Raw genomic sequence first — 22,890 nt, forward strand, 5'->3', positions numbered from 1 at the left:
TGCTGCAGGTAACTCCACTTGGTTGCCTATTCTCCTATGACTCCTGGACATCAGCTTCCCAAACTACCATCAACCCATTCCCTCCCGCATAATTCACGTCACAACCCGGCCCCAAAACTGGATCCCCACCAAAACTAGCTGAGCTCTTTAGGGAGAGGCACTCTTGCCAACATCCCAGCACAGTAGCTAGTTCAGCATGTGCTGTCTCGTCAGCTCCCTGCCCCAGACAGAAGGAGCTCTCCAACAATAAAGAAGAGGCAGGACTGGACAAATCCTCAATATAATCTGAAATTAAACTACAAGCCAGCTACAAACAAAACCTCAGACTAGGTTTTATTTTTTTAAAATATTTATGTTTTAATAATGTATTGGTGAAAACCAAGTGAGGCTAACTTTTAGAGTATGGTAGTGCTACCAACGACAATTGGTTTGCTAACATGGCAATGATAACCTTTAGGAAGGAAGCTACCTCACAGCCAATAAAAGTAATAGAAAAATGCATCTTACTTAACATAAGCACTGAACTGAGTCAGTGGCTTCCAAGAAAAGGATCTGATGTGTCCGGCTGGGCGCGCTGTACCTTCTCCCTATCTTCCTTTCTCTTTCATCCACTCTGCCAGCATGTGTCTTCCCTTGCAAGCGCCAACACAATTCTATATGAATTATTTATTGGTTCTGCTAAGTCATGCAGTGGGATAATTATTTAAATATTGCAGTGATACTTTGCAATGGTTGTATTAGATTTTGTGTGCTCTATTATTCTACCCGATTTTCTTGGGACTGCTTTTGATGCATGGTTTGAGCACAGAATATATATTTTTCCCCATCATATTTAAAAAATGTAAAATTTAAAATGCTTTGTTTAGAAGTAGAGTGTTAGAAGTGAATTTTAAAAAGAGGATACCAATATGAAAGATGGTATTTTTAATAAAGCCAAAATTAATGCATTATTTAGATTTTCACATCTACCAATAACCACTGAGCACGAGCTGGTTTTGCAAAACATCCAGGGTGGATAAAAAAAATCAATGGTTTACAATAAATAAATAAAATTGGATTTATTTATTTTTATTTAAACCGGATTTTTCTGATAGGTTTTTTCCCCTCAAAAATCATTTTATCTAAAGATAGGTTTAATTAAGATACATTATAGCTCAAAGATATCTTATCATGGAATAGGGATTATAAATTCTAATTCTATAGTATACGACAATATATTCATGTAATGGTTAAGAAAAGTTTTGTAAATGAGTTCCAATAGTTCATGGATTAGGGACCCAATCTTATGGGGTTCCACAAGCTTCTGGATAGATTATTTAGGTTAATCCTTCTATCTACCCAGTGGGACTCAGTGCTCAGTCTAGAAGATACCATCAGAGATGCTTAGTTTTGCAGGTCTCAAACTGTGGATTTGTCTCTCCAGAGGTAACATGGCTTGTTAACAGCAAAAATGTTTTTAAATAAATATATAGAGGTGAGAAATAACAGACCTCAACCCTAGTGTCCCTCTACAGATTTGTGTACACAGAGTCAATCCCTTACCTCTCTCTAAAAGTGCAAAGTTTCAAAAAGTTCAATGAATAGAAGATTGTTGGGGGCAGAATAGATCTGGACAAGGAGAAGAAGTCTGGAGATAAATGTGAGAAGTGAGGGACATATGCCTGTTTTGTTAAAATATTATATGTTTGCTGTTGAAGGTACAGGGGGGTCTGCCTGCTGTGGCCGGGAACTGCAGGGGGCTCCCACCGCCTGGAGTGGCGGGGGTACCCTGCAGCTCCCTGCTTCGACAGGCGGCAAGGGACCCTGCAGCTCCCAGCCGGTGCTGGCTGAAGTCATGGAGGTCTTTGGAAGTCACAGATTCCGTGATATCTGTGACCTCCGTGACTAAATCGCAGTCTTACTTATGACCCAAGATAACATACAGGTATTTAGTCAGTCAAAGGAGGGCCAGCATGTTCTTCACTGAATGCAATAAAAACATGGAATATTACACAGAAAAGTGACTAAGAGAAAAGATAATGTTCAAAGTCTACACCCTTCATCAGAGAATTATAGCTATGCAAAAAAGAATGAAAATTACACTTTTACTCTTTTGTTCCTTAAAAAAAAAAAAAAAGATTTTTCCTGCATTTTAACTATGAAATGTCACCATCTATAAGATTGCTACAGAAATAATTTTGTACAAGATGGTCTGCATTATTAAGGATTTGCAAACACAAGAATAGTACCATCAAGACTGGTAGAAGTGCTATATGCCCGATTTCACATCAATTTCAGCCCTTGGTAGACAACAGCAGTAGTATTCTTTCTCCAGACTAATACGACCTTAAAAATTCCCATACCTTTTTATCCCATTGTTACAATAAACAAACTTTTATTCCACAGACTGAATTATTTTAAAGCAAAGAGAGCAGGCCTAGAATTAACAGTCAGAGGTATCTCTTTAAAATGAGGAGATTAAACTGGCATTAAACTCAATTTTATTTTATTTTTTTGTGGCAGAAACCCATCAAGGGCCTGATTCAATATCCATCAATGACAACTGAAAGGCTTCCACTGACTTCAGTGGACTTTGGACAAGGTCCACAGGAGATTACCCAAATGGCTATAAAAGAAAAATAAGTAGTTTTTCTATATCTGTGAAATGCCTGTCGGATCATTATATTTCAAATACCCTCTAGGTAAGAATCAGAAGTTACCAACAAACCAAAGGGAAAACTTCACATTTACAACACAAGAGAAACTGATAGGCAATGGCTTAGCAATGAATGGAAGCAAAGAGAAAAAGGAACTACAGCTAGGTGTTTTTTTCCACTGCATGTACAAGGTAAGTCACAGAACTTTAATTATTGGTATAGAATTACCAGAAATACCTGGTTATGGTTCATTTTCTATGATTTACCTTGACAGTTGGTGAGGGGGTGCTGTTAAAGCACAGATGGTGAGGGGTGTACCAAAATTCAAGACCTTTGGGAATTATTATGTTTCCCCATGTATTAAAATTATAGGGTGTGACCTCATACATTTAATAGCTACTCTTGAGACTGCCATGACATATGGACTCAAGATTCTAACCTGTGTGCTGACCATCACTATTATTCAACAGCCATTCAGTGGAGCATAATGAAGCTTTGAACCAATACTGAATCTTTCTATTTTTTAACATTAAAGGATAAGTTTATTTGATTTCTTGAATATGGAGAAACCAATTTACACAACAAAACACTGCCTGGCTCCCATTTACACATTTCTTACAGTACTGTAGATATTTTAGCTGTGAATTCAAAATAAGACTCAGAACAAAACTCCTGAACTTAAATACTTAGCCTGATTTTCAGAGATGCCAAGAATCTGCAACTCCAACCGAAGTCAATGGAAATGTCTAAATACAGATATCAGTTCTTCAGTTAAGACACCCAAACCTAAAAATTTTGGTCACAATATACAGTAATAAGAAATCTGTTTTGGGGTATTTTTAAGTACTCTAGTTCTTTAATTTGCAGAAACCATGTAGAAAAAGCTTTAAAATATATGAAGAGTGCCATGCGTAGTTTGAAATTTTACTTTGCGCTTATCAGGTTGCACCTCTGTCTGGATAATGTATTGTTGCTTACCAGTGTGCATGTCAAGTAACTGTGCAGAAAGTTATCTAACAGAATCTCAGGATTAAGGCTACAGTTCAGACTCTGGTCTTGCCAACTGGACCATAAGGATGGACTCTTACACTCACCCAGAACCCCACTGATGCTGAGGCACCTTAAAGGTGCAGGGGTCTGCCTGCATGAAATAGCTTACAGAAACAGGGCTGATGTGTCTAAGGCTTTTTGGTGCTCTAAAAGGAATGAAGTGTGGCTTCCCCCATCTATTTCCAGACGTAATTTTATTATTTGTATTTGTAAATAACGATCCTTAACTGTTCCCAGTATAACACACTGTAGTACCATGTTTAAGCAAGTGTACTCCACTCTCCAAGACATAAAACATACAGCCTCCACCTACCAATCATATGTCTATTTAAAAGTAAGTATGATACAAATGAGTCTGAATTTAAACTCCTGTAACATGTTGGAGAAATTTCACTGCAGTCCATACAACAGCAAAATTCTAGTGGATAAATCCAGCTCGCACTTTAAACTATTAGCCATGCCACACCAAGAATAATTTAGTAGGTGATCATCCCCAGTCCTTGTGCAGCCTAGGTGGTGTCCCAGTAACTTTAAAGGCGTATTTGTATAGGTTGGGGAATGGAAGGTCCAAAAGTTGCTTCTAAGTCTAAGACTACTTGCATTTATTTCAGAGGGGGGGGGGGAGCAGGGGGAAGGAGGAGGGAGACTGAGAATCTCAAAGCACTTTACAAACATGAAACAAACCACACAGCAACCATTTGTGACTTGTTTTGCAGATGGATAAACTGAAGCACAAAAGAAGTTAGGCAATCGACTAAGGTCAAAGCAAGTTAATAGAAGATCCAGAAATATTCATTCTTAACTCCTACTTTCAAGCTCTTAGCTCTGACCAATCCCGCTCTTGAGCCTCCCAAGCTGTAGCTCATTAACATTAAGACCAAGCAACTAATCCAACTAATACTCTTGTTAAACTCTCCTATCTTCTTTTGCCAGTGTTTATACTCTCCGGCTGTAGAGGAGGGAGAGAAGGGGAGGAAGAAATGGGGGGAGGGAAGCACACACACAAAAAATCAGAGGTCTTTGGATAGTTGGCCTTCTCACACATGCAAAATTTTCAGCCCTTGTCTTTTTAGGCAGGACTTCCCCCAAGACATCAAGATACTTTAGAAACAAACTCCTCCCCTTGGTCTGCTCTTCAGTTGAGGCAGTTGGGTTTACCTTTACACTAATCCCCGATGAATGATATCCAATAGAATATACCCAAAATATATTCATATTCTAGGACTAGAAGGGACCTCGAGAGGTCATCGAGTCCAGTCCCCTGCCCGCCTGGCAGGACCAAATACTGTCTAGACCATCCCTGATAGACATTTATCTAACCTACTCTTAAATATCTCCAGAGATGGAGATTCCACAACCTCCCTAGGCAATTTATTCCAGTGTTTAACCACCCTGACAGTTAGGAACTTTTTCCTAATGTCCAACCTAAACCTCCCTTGCTGCAGTTTAAGCCCATTGCTTCTTGTTCTATCCTTACAGGCTAAGGTGAACAAGTTTTCTCCCTCCTCCTTATGACACCCTTTTAGATACCTGAAAACTGCTATCATGTCCCCTCTCAGTCTTCTCTTTTCCAAACTAAACAAACCCAATTCTTTCAGCCTTCCTTCATAGGTCATGTTCTCAAGACCTTTAATCATAGCAAGTTTGTAATGGTACAAGGTGCAAGAGGTTGATAAACAAGATTTGAAAATAAAACAACAACGTTTAAATAAATAAATGCAGTGTCATGAGTCAATAACTCAAGCTCACATCTTACAAAGCTTTCTAGTATGCTTTGTTACAGCAAATGTGAACCTGACAGTAAATAGTCTGCGTGATAAGCTGAATCCACCACGAAAAACTACTCCAGCTCTAACCCACCATGATTGAAAACGAGTTCTGTCAGGATCCATTAATAATAGCAGTTCTTTGACCTAGAAGGCTGATTTAATCATCAGCTGTATGCCCCTACTTGTTCTTTGAAGAAAGTTTTGTCACGCAATGAAAAATGCATTGACCATTGGCAAACAGGAAGCTTTTCCTCAGCAAAGTGAAACTAACAAAAATCAGATCAGTTTCACAACTACTCAAATAAGGGATAGGACATGTCATTTTCACTCTGCTATTTGAAGTTGTTCATAGAACAATAGAAAAGTGTGGGTGATTTGGTTTTCTTTGGTGGGGCAGAGGAAGGTGGGGCTGACAGGGAGAGAAAGGCGAATGAGTGGCAAGCTTCCCCAAGAACAGTTTTTTGCAGCCAGTCAAAGTTGCAAAGGTTGGGCTGACAGGACAGAGACTCCCTCTCACAAGGCATCAGGAAGTTTCAAAATAAAAGATGCATCCCTTCTTTGTATTTATCTGGCAGCTGCAAGTCAGAATTACTGTGAAAGGTGAGCCCTAGACTGGGGTCTTGGAAACTGCACTCTTGGGAAAACATCCAATCTCAACCAACCAACATCCCCATCCCCTCCTGCTCCATGCAGGCTTCAAAGCAGCCAAAGGGATACACTAGGCCGCTCACCTCTATGTTGCCCCACATCTTGCTGGGATGGTTCCCTTTCTTTGATTCCTAACTTGGGCTAATAAAAGTCTGGTTTTCAAGCCCTGATCTTAATCATTTATAGAAAAGGCACCAAAATAAGTTCATTACCTTGTTTTTCTGATGTTCCAGTATTTTAAACTGTCCGTAAAAATAAACAATCAATCAGATAACCTGTGTCCCATTACATTCTTGAAACTGATATGATTTGTCTCAACGTGAAAATGTGCAGTTAATTTGTGATGTCCTTCCTTACGTCCAACACCCAACGTTAAGCTATTTGTAATTAACTTGCCAATAAAACCACTTTGGAAAATGTTGCTTTTAAACCACGCTGGGTTTATAAAGAAAAAAAAACTTGAACATTCAAAAGCTTTAAATAAGCAATTTACATTATACATTTTTGGGTGGGTGCAGGTTGGGAGGGAGAGAAGTTTTAAAAGATATGACCTTATTCCATTTCTTTTCTGTTTCAGTTTCCACCAATCTGAGTATGCTCCTTACTGGACTAGATTACTAGCGTTACATGTCAACAATTCTTAGTGACGCAATAAAGGTTTATGGGGACTCAGCTGTTCTCCGATATGAATGTTTACATTTTAATACTATAACTTTACTATAAAAGCAGAATGCATGTTTCATTGAAATGTTAAATACAACTTATTGACAAGCCGTTAGCTGTAGTCACATATTTTAAAGAGACAAATACTCCTGCTTTATTTTCTATGTTTATAGCAATACCTGGCCAAAAATTCTAAAACTGCTAATACTTGAAATAAAATATTGAAAGTATTTTTAAAAATAGCCTTCCTCCTTCTACATTCTACCTCTGATATAAAACGGTGACTGGAATCCTCAAATTTATTCTTAAATTAAGTGTATAAAAGCAGTTTAAAACCTGGACATCACATGTCACAAACAAACATGCAACTTTTGGACTTAAGCATTTGTTAGAAATATTTGTTTGTGACATAGTCTTGCCTCTACTTAAGAGCATTTCAATAAGATTCATTAAATATGTTATTAAACTGAGCACTACATCCACTCTTACTATATTTAAAAAATGAAAATAGGAAAATGAAACTTTTTTTCCAAAGGGCCTAGAAAAACACAAAGGGATAGCAAAGTTTCTACACTATATTAACATCACAGAGGAACACCCCTCCCCGCAACAGCAAATGCCGTGCTCCATTCCAGTATCCCCAGGAGACAAATGACTACACTGGCTGATTGACTCCATCACAGGGCCATCATCCATCAATATATTGCCTCTACTGTTGAAATCTCAGGAAGAGAAAGTGTTCAGTGCTGCTTCAGAAAAAAACCAGTGCAGGTATTTTCAGAATAAGAATGCCAGATACAGCAGCTCAAATAATTAGATCCAAATATTTGAGCAGAATCTCAGAACAAAGCTTCAAGAGCTTGAGCATACGTGAATGCACTGTTCAACTCAGAATAAATAAAGTTATGTGCCCTCACATGCACCTGGATTTTACACAGCTACAAACAGGGAGTAAAACACTTTGTACATAAATTAATCTATATAGAATTATATTCACCCTTCACATCTGATCTCAACTAATTAGCAAGTGGTAAATTGGGGATAATTAAGAAAAGACTAGTTGATCCCCTGATATTTTTAAACTGCTCTTTTCACGTAGGCTCAGAATGCACTGGATATTACATTACCTTGATGGCCACTAAAGATAGGACTGAGAGGGAAATATAAAAGTAGGAGAATTTATATTAGTTTACTATTAACCACATATAGAACATTTTTATATTCATGTAGTCCTCCACTCTACACTCACTAAAGTCATTGCAAATTTTGTCACGGATTTAACAAGGAGCAGGATTAGACCTCTAGTCTGCCTTCAGCATGGAGCAGCTGATGGTCCCAACTTCCAAACCTGCAGAACTTTTGTAAAATAATTCAAACAAATTAATCCTGGTCCATCTACATCTCCTAACCAAATCTGTTAGAATGAATAATGGTTAAATTACTCTGCCTGTTATGTCTGAATATTTTATGTAACATCTCCCAATATAGGTCAACCCCAGACAAATGAAGCCACCAACTTAGTTCAAATAATAAACAGTATTTCGGATTCTACTCAGTCACATGTTTACCACCCACTATAAATCTGAAGATGACAGTTTTATCATAGGCAAGATAATACACGTCATTCAGCACTTTTGCATGCTACAAAGAAATCTATCATAACTCTTAAATACTGAAGAATATAGTCCTGCTTGGTGAAAGACCCACAAGTTTAAGCATTTATTCATTGTTTGTCCCCAAGTAGAATGCAAACTACCTTATGTGCATTACAAGAAGTGAAGCAAGCTTAAAAAAAAAAAAAAAAGATAGTCCAAAAGGATACTATGGGCTTTAAAGCAGCTAAAACTTGTGTGCATATTTGAACACAAGTTGTAAAAAGGATTCTTGGAGATTTCAATAATCTCTAATTAAGAATGGCAGTAAAGGAGACAAAGAAAATACATTGCTACATTTACCTAAAAGTGGAGGCTTCCCATCAAAACACCATAAATTATAAACTTTGATCAGATACATAGTAATCTAAATTCATATCTGTCAGAAATGTGATCAGCTCAAAAATTAAAAAAAATCCTGTGCATCTATTGCAATTCCAAGCTGGGAATCTCAAAGTGCATTACAAATATTAAGCCTCAACACCCTTGTAACATAGACAGTTATCACCATTGTACAGAGGCAAAGGCAGGAAGGAAGACTAGGGCCAGGTCTACACTACAGACCTATATCAGTATAACTACGTCACTCAGGGGTGTGAAAGATCCACACCCCTGAGCGACACAGTTATACCATCTACTCAGGGGGTTAAATCAGCGCTATCTCGGGGGGGGGGATTAACTATGCCGACAAGAGAAGCTATCCCGTTGGTCTAGGAGCGTCTGCACTGGTGCAGCTGCACAGCTATAGCGCTTTATGTGAAGACAAGCCCTAGCAGAATCAGGGATCGAACCCAGGTCATCTCCTGAGTACCACAAGTTCCTTGCCTTTACTGTAGATATAGCCTTATCTCAAGTATTCCTAGCAACAATCATTTGTGAAAAGAATGCTGACCATGGACACACCGGGCCCACTTCTATTTTCAGGCCTTGTCTACACTACAGAGTTTTGTTGACGCAAGTTAAACCGACAATCAAAAACGGTATAATTACACCACTTGTGCATGGTCACACTATGCTCCTTCTGTTGGTGGTGCACATCCACTCTTGGTGCTCTACCACGGACAGTGAGAGCAGTGCACTGTGGGTAGCTATCCCACTGTGCTACTTGCCACCTTCTGCAGCTAGGAGTTGTGGGAAGGCAGAGCGGATCGTAGTGCATCATGGTTGTAGGTTCAACATCCGATGATGTAGTTCTTTCTATCCCAGCATTCTATGGTTTTCCAACTATGTTTCACGGCATTTTTCAATGGCTCCTGTTTACTGTGTGCTCACCATCTCTGTCTGAAAAGATGGATCCGCATGGCTCTCTACTGTTGTGGTCACAGTTACAAAAACATCGCGGTTGGTCATGCAGTATATCGTGAGTTCCCAATCTGAACAGGAATCAGAGTTCCTGACCTGCTGCGGCCATGGAAAAAACATCACCAGATTACTTTTGGCATTCATGGAGCAAATGAACACAGTGGACCATTGCTTTTGGGCTCAGGAAACAAGCACTGAGCGGTGGGATTGCACTATTATGCAGGTCTGGAATGACAAGCAGTGGTTGCAGAACTTCCAGATGCAGAAAGCCACCTCCCTAGAACTGTGTTCAGACTTAGCCCCAGCACTGCGGTACAAAGACACCAAAAACAGAGATCCCATTGCAGTGGAGAAGCGTGTGGTTATCAGTGTGTGGAACCTGGCGACTCCAGACTGCTACCGGTCTGTCGCGAATCAGTTTGGAGTCAGGAAATCAACTGCTGGGGCTGCGGTAACGCAAGTGTGCAGGGCATCCTGCTATGAGGGACAGTGACTCTGGGCAATGTGTGTGAAATAGAGGATGGCTTTGCAGCAGTGGGATTCCCTAACTGCAGAGGGGAGATTGATGGCACGCATATCCCAATTTTGGCCCCAGACCATCTTGCAATGAAATACGTCAACATAAAGGGCTACTTCTCTATGGTACTGTAGGCGCTGGTGGATCACAGGGATCATTTCACTGATATCAACGCAGGGTGGTCCAGAAAGATGCATGATGCACGCATCTACAGGAACACTTGCTGTTACTGAAAGCTCCAAGCAGGGACTTTCTTTCCAGACAAGAAGATTCCTGTGGAGGATGTTGAAATGCCCATAGTGATCCTGGGAGACCCAGAGTATCCCTTACTCCCATGGCTCATGAAGTTTTACATGGGAAACCTGGACAGCAGCAAGGAGCGCTTCAACAATAGGCCGAGCAGGTGCAGAATGATAGTGGAAGATTAAAAGCGTGCTCGCGCTGTCTTTATGGCAGGTTAGATCTAAATGAGGAAAACATTCCCATCGTCATAGCAGCCTGCTGCATGCTCCATAATATTTGTGAGGCTAAGGGTGAAAAGTTTCCCCTGCTGTGGAGCATGGAGGCGGATCGCCTGGCTGCTGAATTTGAACCAGGGAGACTTTGAAACAACATTTTTATAATGACCACCAGTAACATATCTTTCTATACAGCACTCTGCCATGCTTTGTTAACTTACCACCTTGCATGAAAATTGTGAGAATTCCTGACCGGGATTTATACTCAGAAAATGATCGAACTGATACTATGTATTACTACCATCAGAAATCACCATGTGTAGGATACAAAGATTGGTTATATTTCAGAGTTTGTTTTTATTAAAAAGAACAGGAGTACTTGTGGCACCCTAGAGACTAACAAATTTATTAGAGCATAAGCTTTCGTGGACTACATGCATATGCATCCGAAGAAGTGGGCTGTAGTCCACGAAAGCTTATGCTCTAATAAATTTGTTAGTCTCTAAGGTGCCACAAGTATCAGGGGGTAGCCGTGTTAGTCTGTATCTACAAAAACAACAAGGAGTCTGGTGGCACCTTAAAGACTAACAGATTTATTTGGGCATAAGCTTTCGTGAGTAAAAACCTCACTTTGATGCACCTGAAGAAGTGAGGTTTTTACTCACGAAAGCTTATGCCCAAATAAATCTGTTAGTCTTTAAGGTGCCACCAGACTCCTTGTTGTTAAGGTGCCACAAGTACTCCTGTTCTTTTTGCGGATATAGACTAACACGGCTGCTACTCTGAAACCTGCTTTTATTAAATAACAATTAACCACACACACACACACACACACACACAAAATATTTGATGGGAAGGGAGATAACAGTCAGGGGCAGTATAGGCTCTCATAGCTGTGTGCAAGTCCAGCTATCATTTTGGAAACTGTCCGAAGTGGTGGAGTGAATGGAGTACTGAGATGGTCCAGGAAGTTGAAAGGAGGAGTTTGGGAAGGGCATGGAAAGCAGTTCGGTATTGCCCCCAGGGGGATTGGGGGGGGGGGGGCACACGTGTTCTCCCTGGAGCATGATTAGGGACTTCAACATCTCTGTTTGCTCCTCCATCACTTTTATCATCCACTCCCGGCCTTTAACAATGTGCTTCTCTCTCCTTTCTGTCCTGTCTTTCCTCCCTGCATTCTCTTTTTTCGGCCTCTGAGGATTGGAACACCTCTTGGAACATGTCCTCCTTGCACCGCTTTGGTCATTTCCTTATCTAGCAGAGGTGTTCTGTCGGTGTGGCCTTTGAACCCCCTACACACGTGGTTCTTAAACTGTGGATTGGGACCATAAAGTGGGTCACAACCCCATTTTAATAGGGTCACCATGGCTGGTGTTAGACTTGCTGGGACCCGGGGCCAAAGCCCTTCAGCTCTGGGTGGCAGGGCTCAGGTTACAGCCCCTCTCCTAGGACTGAAGCCCTTGGGCTCTGGCTTTGGGCCCCCCACCCCAACCCGGGGTCATGGGGCTCAGGCTTTGGCCCTCCCTGCCAGGGCAGCTAGGCTCGGATTTTGGCCCCCTGGAGCGACGGGGCTAAGGCTTTGGTCCCCCATCCTGGGGTCGTATAGTAATTTTTATTATCAAAAGGGGGTTGTGGCGCAATGAAGTTTGAGAACCCCTACCCTATACATCTGCAGAAGCACAAAAACAATACACAGAAGCACGATTGTTAGTTCACGCACAGCATTGAATCATTATAGTAAAATACACATCTTTTTACATACAAATCACTTTCTCACTATCCCTTTGCAAGCACACATCTCTGTGAATGCCCTAAACATGGTGAGTTCGGCTCGCGAGGGAGTTGGACTTAAGATGGGACAAAGGGTCTAGCTGGTTTTTTTAAGGTCATCAGTGCAGGCGACTAGGGACAATATTGTAAATTCTGCCACCATTTTCCACATGCAGGGGTCATTGAAGCCGATATCTCACTCCTGAGGGTAAGCAAGGATGCACCTCCTGCACGCTTTCCGCTTCAGACTCTATGCTGCTCGCCTGTGTGCTGCTTTGGTCCCTGCACAAGTGATTGCTGAGTGGCGCAAGAAAGTTTCCTACCATGGGGGAAGGAACAAAGCAGCTCTTCCAAGGAAACTTCGGGAGAGGATTGGCGAGTATCTCCAGGAAAGTTTCCTAGAGATCTCTCTGGAGGAGTCCCATGAAATCTCAGTGTGCATTAACAGACTGCTGTTCTGCCGCGCTAGTCTTGTACATTTCAGTCCCTTCACCCCCTTCTAGAATATAAAGGACAGTTCTATCTCATATAATCGAGCATCAGCTCAAAAAGATCACTTACCAGGGTTCTCCTCTCCTGCATCATGCGTGCCAGAGACACGGTTGGGACTAGCTAGACCCTCCAGAGTGGAAAAGAGCTCCTGATTCGCCGTGCCACCAGACGACCCTGTCATGTGATCCACATCGTCCTCTAACTTGACCTCCTCGTCCATGACTTCGTCCTCGGGGTTAGGTTCACTGTCCACCATCTCCAGCCTCACCAAAGTATCCACAGGGCTCTTTGAAGTGGAGTTGCCACAGAGGATGGCATCCAATTCCTTATAAAAGCGGGAGGTCTTCGGAGCAGCACGAGTGCAACGGTTGGCCTCCCTTGCCATCTGGTACGCCTGCCTGAGCTCCTTTATCTTTTCACAGCACTGCTGCGTGTCCTGTTCATAGCCCTTATCCAACAGGCCATGAGAAACCTGCCCGTAGACGTCAAAGTTCCTATGGCTGGAGTGAAGCTGGGATTGCACAGCCTCCTCTCCCCCAGTGTCAGTAAATCCAATGACTCAGGTGTGCTTCAAGCGGAATAGTGTTTGCCACGTGGAGCCGCCATGCTCAGCTGGGAAGATGCAACGTGAGCTCTCCATACCGAGCAAACAGGATGTGGAATTTCAAAAATTCATGGGCCTTTAAAGCGGGAGGGCAAATGCCTGCGTACCTGGCTGCAGGCCAGGGGAGTTCGAACGGCTGACCAGAGCGGCCAGAATGGGCACTGTGGGACTCCTCCTGGGGGCCATTTTTACAGCAACATAACCAAGCGCAGTGTCTACGCTGACACTTTGTGGATATATCTTTGCCGCAAAAAGCTCTATGCCGCTTGTCTGCAAAGCAGGAGAGTTTGGTTGGCAAAAGGAGCATTGTAGTGTGTACACTGCCTCAGAAACACAGGCAACACCTCCCATGACAAAAGGGAAATGCCCCATGAGACAATGGGAGTTGCACGCAGGTATTTAACCAATTCTATCATGTTTGTGTCAGTTTTGATTTTTCTGGCTGGAGCAAAATTTATCAGAATTTTCTGAAGATACCACTGCTGAGTCCAAAGTGAAAACAAGGAAAAACAGACCCACTTTCTCAGTCCTTAATTGAACATTGGGAATATAAGAATTCTAATGCAAACTGACATGGTTGACAAGCTTATTAGCATGTCAATATCCAGAATGTGCTTCTAATTGGCACCTGTTTTATGGAAGGAGTGATGCTGTGTTTAGGAAATAAACTGAAAGGATTGGCTGTGCTTATAGATGCACTAAAGATGTGTGAATAGAGCACTGGTTGTGTGTTCACAGAAATATTTTGTTTGCACAAAAGGTTGACAGATGTAGTAAGCACATACAGCCATAGAGTGGACTTAGGTAGATGAGATAAGCCAAAAATTTCACAATTTTCTCCTTCCTCTGGAATACAGAAGATTTGCTTAGTGTATTATATAAAGAATATTAAATAGATGTTTCTGTGGTTTTGCTGAGCACTAAATAGAAACCAGGCAGCAATAAGTACAGGTTGTCCCTATCTGTCTAAAATATACCTACTTAAAATAAAATTTAAAAATCCATACAAGTCCTCTTGTAAAAATGCTTCCATACAGGAAAGCCCAAATTCTTTACTGTACCTTAGGAAAAGGAACAACAGGACAAAGACAGATACCAAGCTATACCTAGTACTGCTACAAAAAAAGTTGCATGCATAACTTGGGTAAATTTTGTTCCAGGTCAAACGCTACTCATTATAGAAGCGCTGCACACCTTCCAGGTGACCTACATTGTGGAATGGAAACCTACTGACCTACAGAACTAGCTGAATGCCCACAAAGTAGGTCATTGGGTTCCTCTCTTTAAAAAGAATGTTTAATCATTGTGAAAGTGACATGACTGACTACATATATGTAGTGACAAATTTATGTGTTTCATACAGAGGAGCAAATTACCAAATGAGAACAGTTAGGGTAGGTCTTCACTATGAAATTAACTCAAGTGTTCGGCACTAAAGTCTAAGCACCCGGGTTAGCCTAACCTGGGTGTAAGCAGCCACATTGAAAAGCTATACCCATTACCAGGTCCTCACTGATGCTGTACTCAGCTGTGTGTGTGTGTGTCACTATGGCACATCTCGTGATTCTTTGCGCTGCAATATGCTGAGCCGCTCTATGATTCTTTCCTACTGAATTGTAGAACTTGTCTGTCCTTCTGGGCACACAGGGTGGAATTGTGGGAAGGCACTGGAGGACTATCAGCATGAGTATCAAGTATGAGACAAGCTAATTCTGCAGAAAAGACATGCTCTAAGGAGGTGACGGGATCTGGCAGTTTCCTAACTACTTGGTATAGTGTACACTTGCTGCCTATTTCAGGTCCACGTGAGATTGGGTTCCAGTAATTTAAAGGGCCCACATAAGAGATCTTTCAGGGTGCACTGCAGAGAAGCCACTCTCAAATCTGCTCAGCTTTCCAGTTTTTTGACCAACCCATAGGAAAGTGAAACAATCAAGTCAGTTTAAGGAAAGCATGCCCGGAAAGGGACTTTGCATTCCTCTGCCTTCACGTAGTTCCAGCACAAGACTCTATAGACACACAGAGGGAGCTGGTGTCCAGCTGATGCAGGCCCTGTTTACAAGAGAGGAAAGATATATAGATATCTATATATAGCTATATATTTATTTGCACGCTTTGGTTTCAGTACTTGGGCTTGAGAGCCAAACCAAGATGAAGGGGGGCCATCTATAGTGTGTATATCTGATGCTGGAGTAGCAGGAGGCAGGGGCTAACCCATGGGGGCCACTAAGGTCTTGTTTTCACTAGGAATAATGTTATGTCTTTTACACCTTAAGCTTCCCCCTAGTGTTTACCTCATCCTGCTAACACGCGAAACAGACTGCTGTGTCCAAAATAGGATTTTACCGTGTCAGCTAACAGTAAAAAAATCAACATTTTCCCAGTGGAGATGTACCCCAAAAGCTCTATTTATTTTGTTTGAATAAGGTGTTCAGAAATGGGAAGAGAGGAGTAGGGAATGGAGGTAGAAAACAAACATCTCTGCCAGTCAGATGGCACCTGCTGTATTAATCACCTGTAGCATTTCAGATGCCCAAGGCTTGGAGCTAAAAAGATCCAGGGAGGGGGCGTGGGGTGTCTCCTGGTGTGCTTATTTGTATGTCAATAACTAGGACACACTTCCTGTTCAGAGTTACGTCCCAGAGATGCTGGATTTTTAGCTCTGGGAAAAAACCTGAGCGGTTCAGGCCATGTTTGTGAACATCCAATATTTTCTGCTTTACAATCCCAGATCTGTGGAAGGTTCTTCCTATTTTTAGCTCCCCAATCACACTGGGTTTGCCAACTCCAGTGTTGTTGGGGAGCTAAAAATAGAAAGAACCTTTTTACAGGGGTACAACTGCAGCATATTAAGAGTATAGACATATACTTATGTAGAAAAATCAAATGAATTTTAATACATGTGAAAGACACTTAACTTAGAGCTAAATGAAAGCAGCTTGCTTCTAACTACCTCATGACTATAGAGTGAAACAAAAATCTTCAGGAAAGGACGGTCCAGCAGTTAAGTCAAAAGAATGGGACGCAATTAGAGTTCAGTCCCTCATTCCCAGAACAGAACTGGGCTACCTAGCAACTATTACGATGAGCTCAGGACTGACAATAAAAAGAGCCACACAGTGATGCATATGTTTGTACTGGATACAGAACGAGGGAAATGTTTTTTTAAACGAGGTAGGCTGGAGATTTGTGTCCTTCAAAAATGGCTTGGAAGCCACATGCATTCTAAAAGGGGGGGGGGGGGGAACAGTCGCGGGGGGAGGGGGGAGTTGAGAAAAGGAGGGAGGCTGGTAATTTAGATTTTTGTCCCAAACTATAGATTATTAATTTTGTATCAAATGCTTTTATGTATGATCCATAATCGGTTGTTTCCAAATAAGGATGTAGGGGAAGCACTGTAGATCTGTGTTTTATGAATATACTATACTGAAATGAGAGATAAGATCAAGATTCTAATATCAGACATGTATTACCAAGTACAACAAAAATATCCAATCAGATCTTCAAATGCATACCTTGTGTCTACAAATACTAGTGATAACCCACATACGCTCTTCAGGATATTTATGGGGCAAATTGTTGCTCTTTTATTCAAAAGTCACTTACTCTCAAGAATAAGATGGCAAATTTCCACTCTCACATTTTTCCCATGTACAGAGAGGACCCCAATCTCTGTAACTTGATAGGAAAAGCCCTGCTTTGGGAGCAGAGAAGCAAAGAAGGAGACTATCCTAAAGGGTTAAGCTAGGAAAACAATCAGACATTCTGTGTTTACTCCATCACCCTCCCACATTTTCCCAGTCACCTGAGCAGGAAAATCCCAGAGAATGATCAATATTGTTGCTAAATACCACTTTTCTGGGAGTACCAGTAGCAGTGTGAAACTAATTATGAAAGGGGCAGGATTCTCAGGTATGATCACTCAGCTGGAGGAGGAAGTGACCAGGAGAAGGGGAGGGCTGGGTGAGAATGCAACATGTGCACACACCAAAATAGAAACAAAGGGAGAGGACTGCCAGGACCTTTAAGAGAACTCCTTGGAAACAATGGACTAAACTCTGCTCTCAAATAAACAATTCATATTAATATCAATAGGGGCAAAATTTGGCCCTAAAATGTCCAGATTAAATATTCCTTCTAGATTTTGAAGTAGTATTGGATACTGGAAGGGTAGTGTGTGTTGAGCAAATCTCCCCAATAGTAGAAGTTTTAATTTAAGCCCTAATCTCTTTTTAGGTAACATGTAGCTATACCAGCACAAACCCCTTAGTAGATGCAAGTAGACTTGCCCTAGTGCAACTTTCCCTGGTTTGAAACCAAGATAATCATAAGTCACTTTTTACACATGTGCACCACACCTACACTAGCAGTTCACATTGATGTGGCTATACCAGTACAAAAACCCCAGTTTAGACAAAGCCTCAGCCTACTTGGCTTGATGTTACTATTGTTCAGTCTACACCAGGGGTGCGGGCGAGCGATGTGCTGGCCGCAGCTTCTCGCTGCCCCCATTGGCCCGGGACGGCGAACCGCGGCCAGTGGGGGCCGCGATCGGCCGAACCTGCCGCGTCAGCAGGTAAATAAAACTGGCCCAGCCCGCCAGGGTGCTTATCCTGGCGAGCCGCGTGCCGAACGTTGCCGACCCCTGGTTTAAACCAACCATAACATTTATGAATTCTCCCGGGCTGAATGTGGCCCCACACATTTTAAAAATATTTTGTAATATTTACATGGGGGTCCACTGAAAAAAACAACTCTGTTCAGGTACAGATTAATAGTCTATCTTGGTTCTTCCTGTTCATTAGCAAATTTGGAAGTCACTGTATCTATATGTAAAATTCCCTTTTTAGGCTCCTAGGGAAAGGAGATTAAATCAGAAAATAAGTGAAACTTCTCACTGAAGCCAGTGACCCCTCCCACACAGCAGACAAGGATTATATCAAGTCTGTAAAAGCGTACACAATGAGAGTTAGCTAAAGTCTAAACTAGTTCACAAATCAGAAAACATTAATCTGCCAAAATAAATTCTACAGCAGATCACTGACTTCACTGTGGGGTTAAAAAAAACAAAAACATCACTTTGGGTCCATCTAAATCTTTTGAAACTGGGCACATTTCAACTGCACAGAATTAAAGCTGAAAGACATTTGCTTCTCTTCATGTCTGAAAAATATTACCAATCTGTCCAAATTACTTTTAAATATAAAGCAAAATACTTCAAACTTTAATGAAACTCACTAACTTTAAGTATGGCTAAATGACATCAATTTGTCAAATTATATCTTAAATTTCTGATCCAATATCTCAGGTTAACCACAGTTTTATCTGGATAAAATTTATATAAAATTACTCAAACAAATTTCGTCATCAAACAGAAGTATTCTGAGTAATAAATCGCCAGCCATAAACCACTACATTTCTTTAGTCACTTATGAAAAAGATTCTGAAGAGTTTCCCAGCTATTGACTTATACGTCACATACAGTAACACTCAAAGCCAAACCACAATAAAGAACTCTGACCTCTGAGGTCTTGTACATACGCACACAAACAAAAGTGCACTCACAACAGACAGTGACTACTACTTTCAGTTGACTATTCGTAAATGACACTGAAGCAAAACTTTATGGTTTTTTTAGGGAGTATCCTGTACCATACATACTTTCAAATTCTACAACATAAATCAAACAGTGGCACACAAACTTAATGCACTCAAATGCACAAAAACTTAATATATTCTAAATTAAAATAAGCAGTCCAGAAAAAGTGCTAATGGGAAAATGCTCTATGATGTTCTAGACCCAATGATCACATTTGCAAATTTATGTAGCATTTCTTAACCTAAAGTTGTCTCTTACAAAACAATTTTTCATTCTTAACTGGAAGAGTAATTGTTCTGGCTGAACGAATATTTTCAAATGTATCCTTTTCAAAAAGTTTTATATGGATTTTCATTTATCAAAAAGGACATCAGTACTGTGCTCAAATTGAAAAGATCTCATAAGATACACCAAGTTAGTCCATGCACCACCCACACTTGGATTCCTTGTCTCATTTAGACCCCCATCCTGCAAGCACTTATACACATGCTCAACTTTATGACCATGATTACACTCACTGATTTCAACAGGACTACTTACAGGAGTAAAGTCAGGCCTTAACCCTGCAGATGGATCAATTAAAATATCCCACAGAAGCCCATAGCACTTTGCCCAGACTCAGAGATCCACCTGTGCAGGTTAAATTGCAGGACTGGAGCCTAACAGAACAAGATTTAGGTCCACATGCACATGACTTTATATTCTTCATATTATCATATCTAAATTAATGATATGCCAATTTCAGATAAGACAATTTAGCTCAACACTTTTCAGAATACCCTACTGTAAGGCATACACACACTTTAATCAACATGCAATATAATTAAAATATGCCAGTTACCTAGTGGAGTACTATAATACTACACATAGCTGTAGTGGTCATGTCACCCACAGGCTCAATGGCCCAAAAGCATGGTCTAAATTAAAAATAAATAAATAAATAAATACTTAGCACTTATAAGGCACTTTTTTTTGTTCAAAGCACTGTACAAACAAACTAATTGAGTACATTTTTAGCCTCCTTTGTCAATCAACTCAAAGCACTAGAAGGCTTCAAGAAACAGTCTGCTCACGAAAATGTCTCTCAGCATGCAAAGAGCTTTACTTAAAACACTGTCCTAAACTTTGAAAAAAAAAATAAGAATATAATATTTCCTTAATAGAAAGAGACAAAAATATGAACTCCTCAAATTTAGGAATGTACTTGTACAAAATATAAAAACATTAAAGTGAGTCAAAGGCATTTGAAAGGAGATTTGCAAACAAAAAAGGAGTTCCATGTTCATAGTCTAGTCCTAACTCACACTGTCAAGAGTAACTTTCTAAAACCAAGTGTGTGTGTGGGGGGGGGGGGGGGGGGGGTCGGGAGGATGATTATGTGTACTCATTTAACTAGAGTATGGCAGTCTCACCATCTTGAAAAAACTTCCATCATGCAGAAAGAACCAACAGCTAAAGATTTCAGAAATCCACATAATTTCCACATTAAATTCTGCAGAAAACCAACTAATTTCAAATGACAATAGGAATTCAAAGATCAACAAGACAAGAGGAATAAAAAAAAAAAAAAAAGGTGTTTCTGTGCCATCTTTAGTTTCAACTATTTCTCTTCACCTTCCTTATCCCCCAAAATGCATAACAATATTTCCAACAAAACAAAAATTGTTTTCCCAAATGGCAGAGAGAAATGTCCACCCAAATCAGAATTGAAAGGTTAAAAAAAAAAGTGAGCCTTTTTTACATCAAATGGAACATATAGAAACAAACATCATGTCAGTACCATGCCTACAAAACTGTTGTGTCCAAGGTATACTTAAGCATTGAAACAGAATTTAAAACAACATACAGTATTAAGAGGAGGACAGGGGAGATTATTTCCTCTCAAGGAAATAAAATACAGAACCCACTTCAAGATAGCAGGTAAAATCAACAAAACAGAATAATTATGGATTAAAGAAATAAAAAGCAAAGCTACATATTTTAATGTATATCTATATACCTTGTGGAGGTGCCTTTTCTGACATCGCAGATGCTGCATTTGAAGGCTTCAGCACTGTTCCTAAAGGTGCAGACACTACAATCCCAAAAGCCTTCGTCTGCTGCAGGTTTTGCTTGCCTTTTTGGCCTTGAGGAGAGAGTGTGCGTGTGCGTATGTGTGTATGGGGAGGAGGAAAAAAGGAGGAGGAGGAAGAGAGGAGGAGAAAAAGAAAAACACACACATTAGAAACCATATTATCAAGCGGTGAAATCCAGTGCATTCTGTAATACTCAACTTGCATCGCCAGACTCCGTTTCTCTTCCTTGCCTAAAGAGTCATCAAATATCTGCTATTGGGGGCACTATTATAAAGCAGTAATCCCACACTTTGCCTTATACTAGCCTGCGCCCCCACCCCCGTCCACACACCCTGCTTTACCCAACTCCCCCCCCCCCCCCCACACACACACACTACACACCCTGCATTACCTAACCACTACCCCACACACACCCTGGAAGGAAAGAAACTGGGGAGGGGGGCGCGTTTCCCCTCAATCTTTAAACCCAGACAATCGATTTTCACACAAACAACAGCGGTTACCCAGTGAACCTGGGAGGGCGAGACTTGGGCAGGGGAGGGGAGAGACAAGAGGAGCCCGTCTCCCCCTCGCCCTCCTTTTTTGGAGAGGGGTGGGTGGTGAGACTTGAAAAGCTGGGAGGCGTGTTCCCCCCACCCCCATGTCTGTCTGTCTCCTCCACCTTGTTAAATCTCCCTTTGTCTGGGAGAAGTGAGGAGCGGAGGAGAGTGTGTTGTGTGAGGGAGAGGAGCCGCCATAGCTGCTCTCACACCAGCTTAGCCCTGGCACCAGCAGCAAGGAGACACAAGCCCTTCTCCCTCCTCCTCCTCTTGCCCTCGCACACTCCCTCCATCTTAGGCGCCTCGCTGCTCGCGAACAGCCCCTCGCACACCGCGGAGAACCTGGAGTTTCTGTACCTGGCTGGAGGGGCACAAACACCCCCCTCCCTCCATCTTAGGAGCCCCCCCCACACACACTCTCCCCTCCCCCCGCGCCACACAAGGGCCTAGGCGCCCCCAGCACCCAGACAAGAGGGGAGCTGCCCGCTGGGGGAGGCCCCACACTCCTCCCCTACCCCGGCCGGCCGGTCACCCTCCCTCCATCTTAGGAGCCTCTCTCCGCCGACCCCCCCCCCCCCCCCCGGCCTCCCCTGGCCGGACCCCCGGGAGCCCGCTGGTTCTGTACCTGGTCGGGCTCTTCTTGTCGCCCATGGTCATGGATCGGGGCCCCCCTGCCCTGCGCGCGAAGGGAGAGGAGACGGGTCCGGGCTGACTCGGTCCAGCGGGCTCCGGCTGCTCCTCAGCCGCCGCCGACGCTCCAGCCGCTGCCAGGCTCCGCTCCAGACTAGCAGCGCAGCCCGGCTCCCTCCCACCCACAGCACGGCGACAGCGGGCGGAGCTCGCCGCCCGGCCCGGCCAATCCGGGCGGCCCGGCCTTGGGCTCCGCCGGGGAGGGGAGAAGGGACGGGAATGCGCCCCCAGCTAACCACCCGCAGGGGGGAGGGGGAATGTGCCCCCCCCCCGAAGCACCCACCGGCAGGGGAGAGAGGAACGTGCCCCCCAGCCACAGGGCAGTGTGCCCCCGGAGGGGAATGTAGCCAGTGCCCCCCGCCCCGCAACTAGCCACCCACTGGGGAGAGAGGAACCTGCCTCCCCAGCCCCGCCCAACCAGCCACC

The 22,890-nt window shown here is 42.4% G+C and overlaps 1 protein-coding gene across 1 annotated transcript in view; it reads right to left on the minus strand.

Annotated features, from left to right (window-relative positions):
• The window catches only part of RYBP (RING1 and YY1 binding protein), a 69,906-nt gene extending 47,256 nt beyond the window's left edge, over positions 1–22,650 (minus strand). The window contains exons 1-2 of the mRNA XM_065550776.1: positions 22,400–22,650; positions 21,160–21,285 (exon numbers count right to left, since the gene is read on the minus strand). Of these exons, the coding sequence (XP_065406848.1) occupies positions 21,160–21,285; positions 22,400–22,431 (158 nt within the window). The 5' untranslated portion in view covers positions 22,432–22,650. The remainder of the gene's footprint in view (positions 1–21,159; positions 21,286–22,399) is intronic.
• Positions 22,651–22,890: the final 240 nt, after the last annotated feature.

The sequence above is a fragment of the Chrysemys picta genome, chromosome 7 (assembly GCF_011386835.1).
Source record: "Chrysemys picta bellii isolate R12L10 chromosome 7, ASM1138683v2, whole genome shotgun sequence".
NCBI lineage: Eukaryota > Metazoa > Chordata > Testudines > Emydidae > Chrysemys > Chrysemys picta.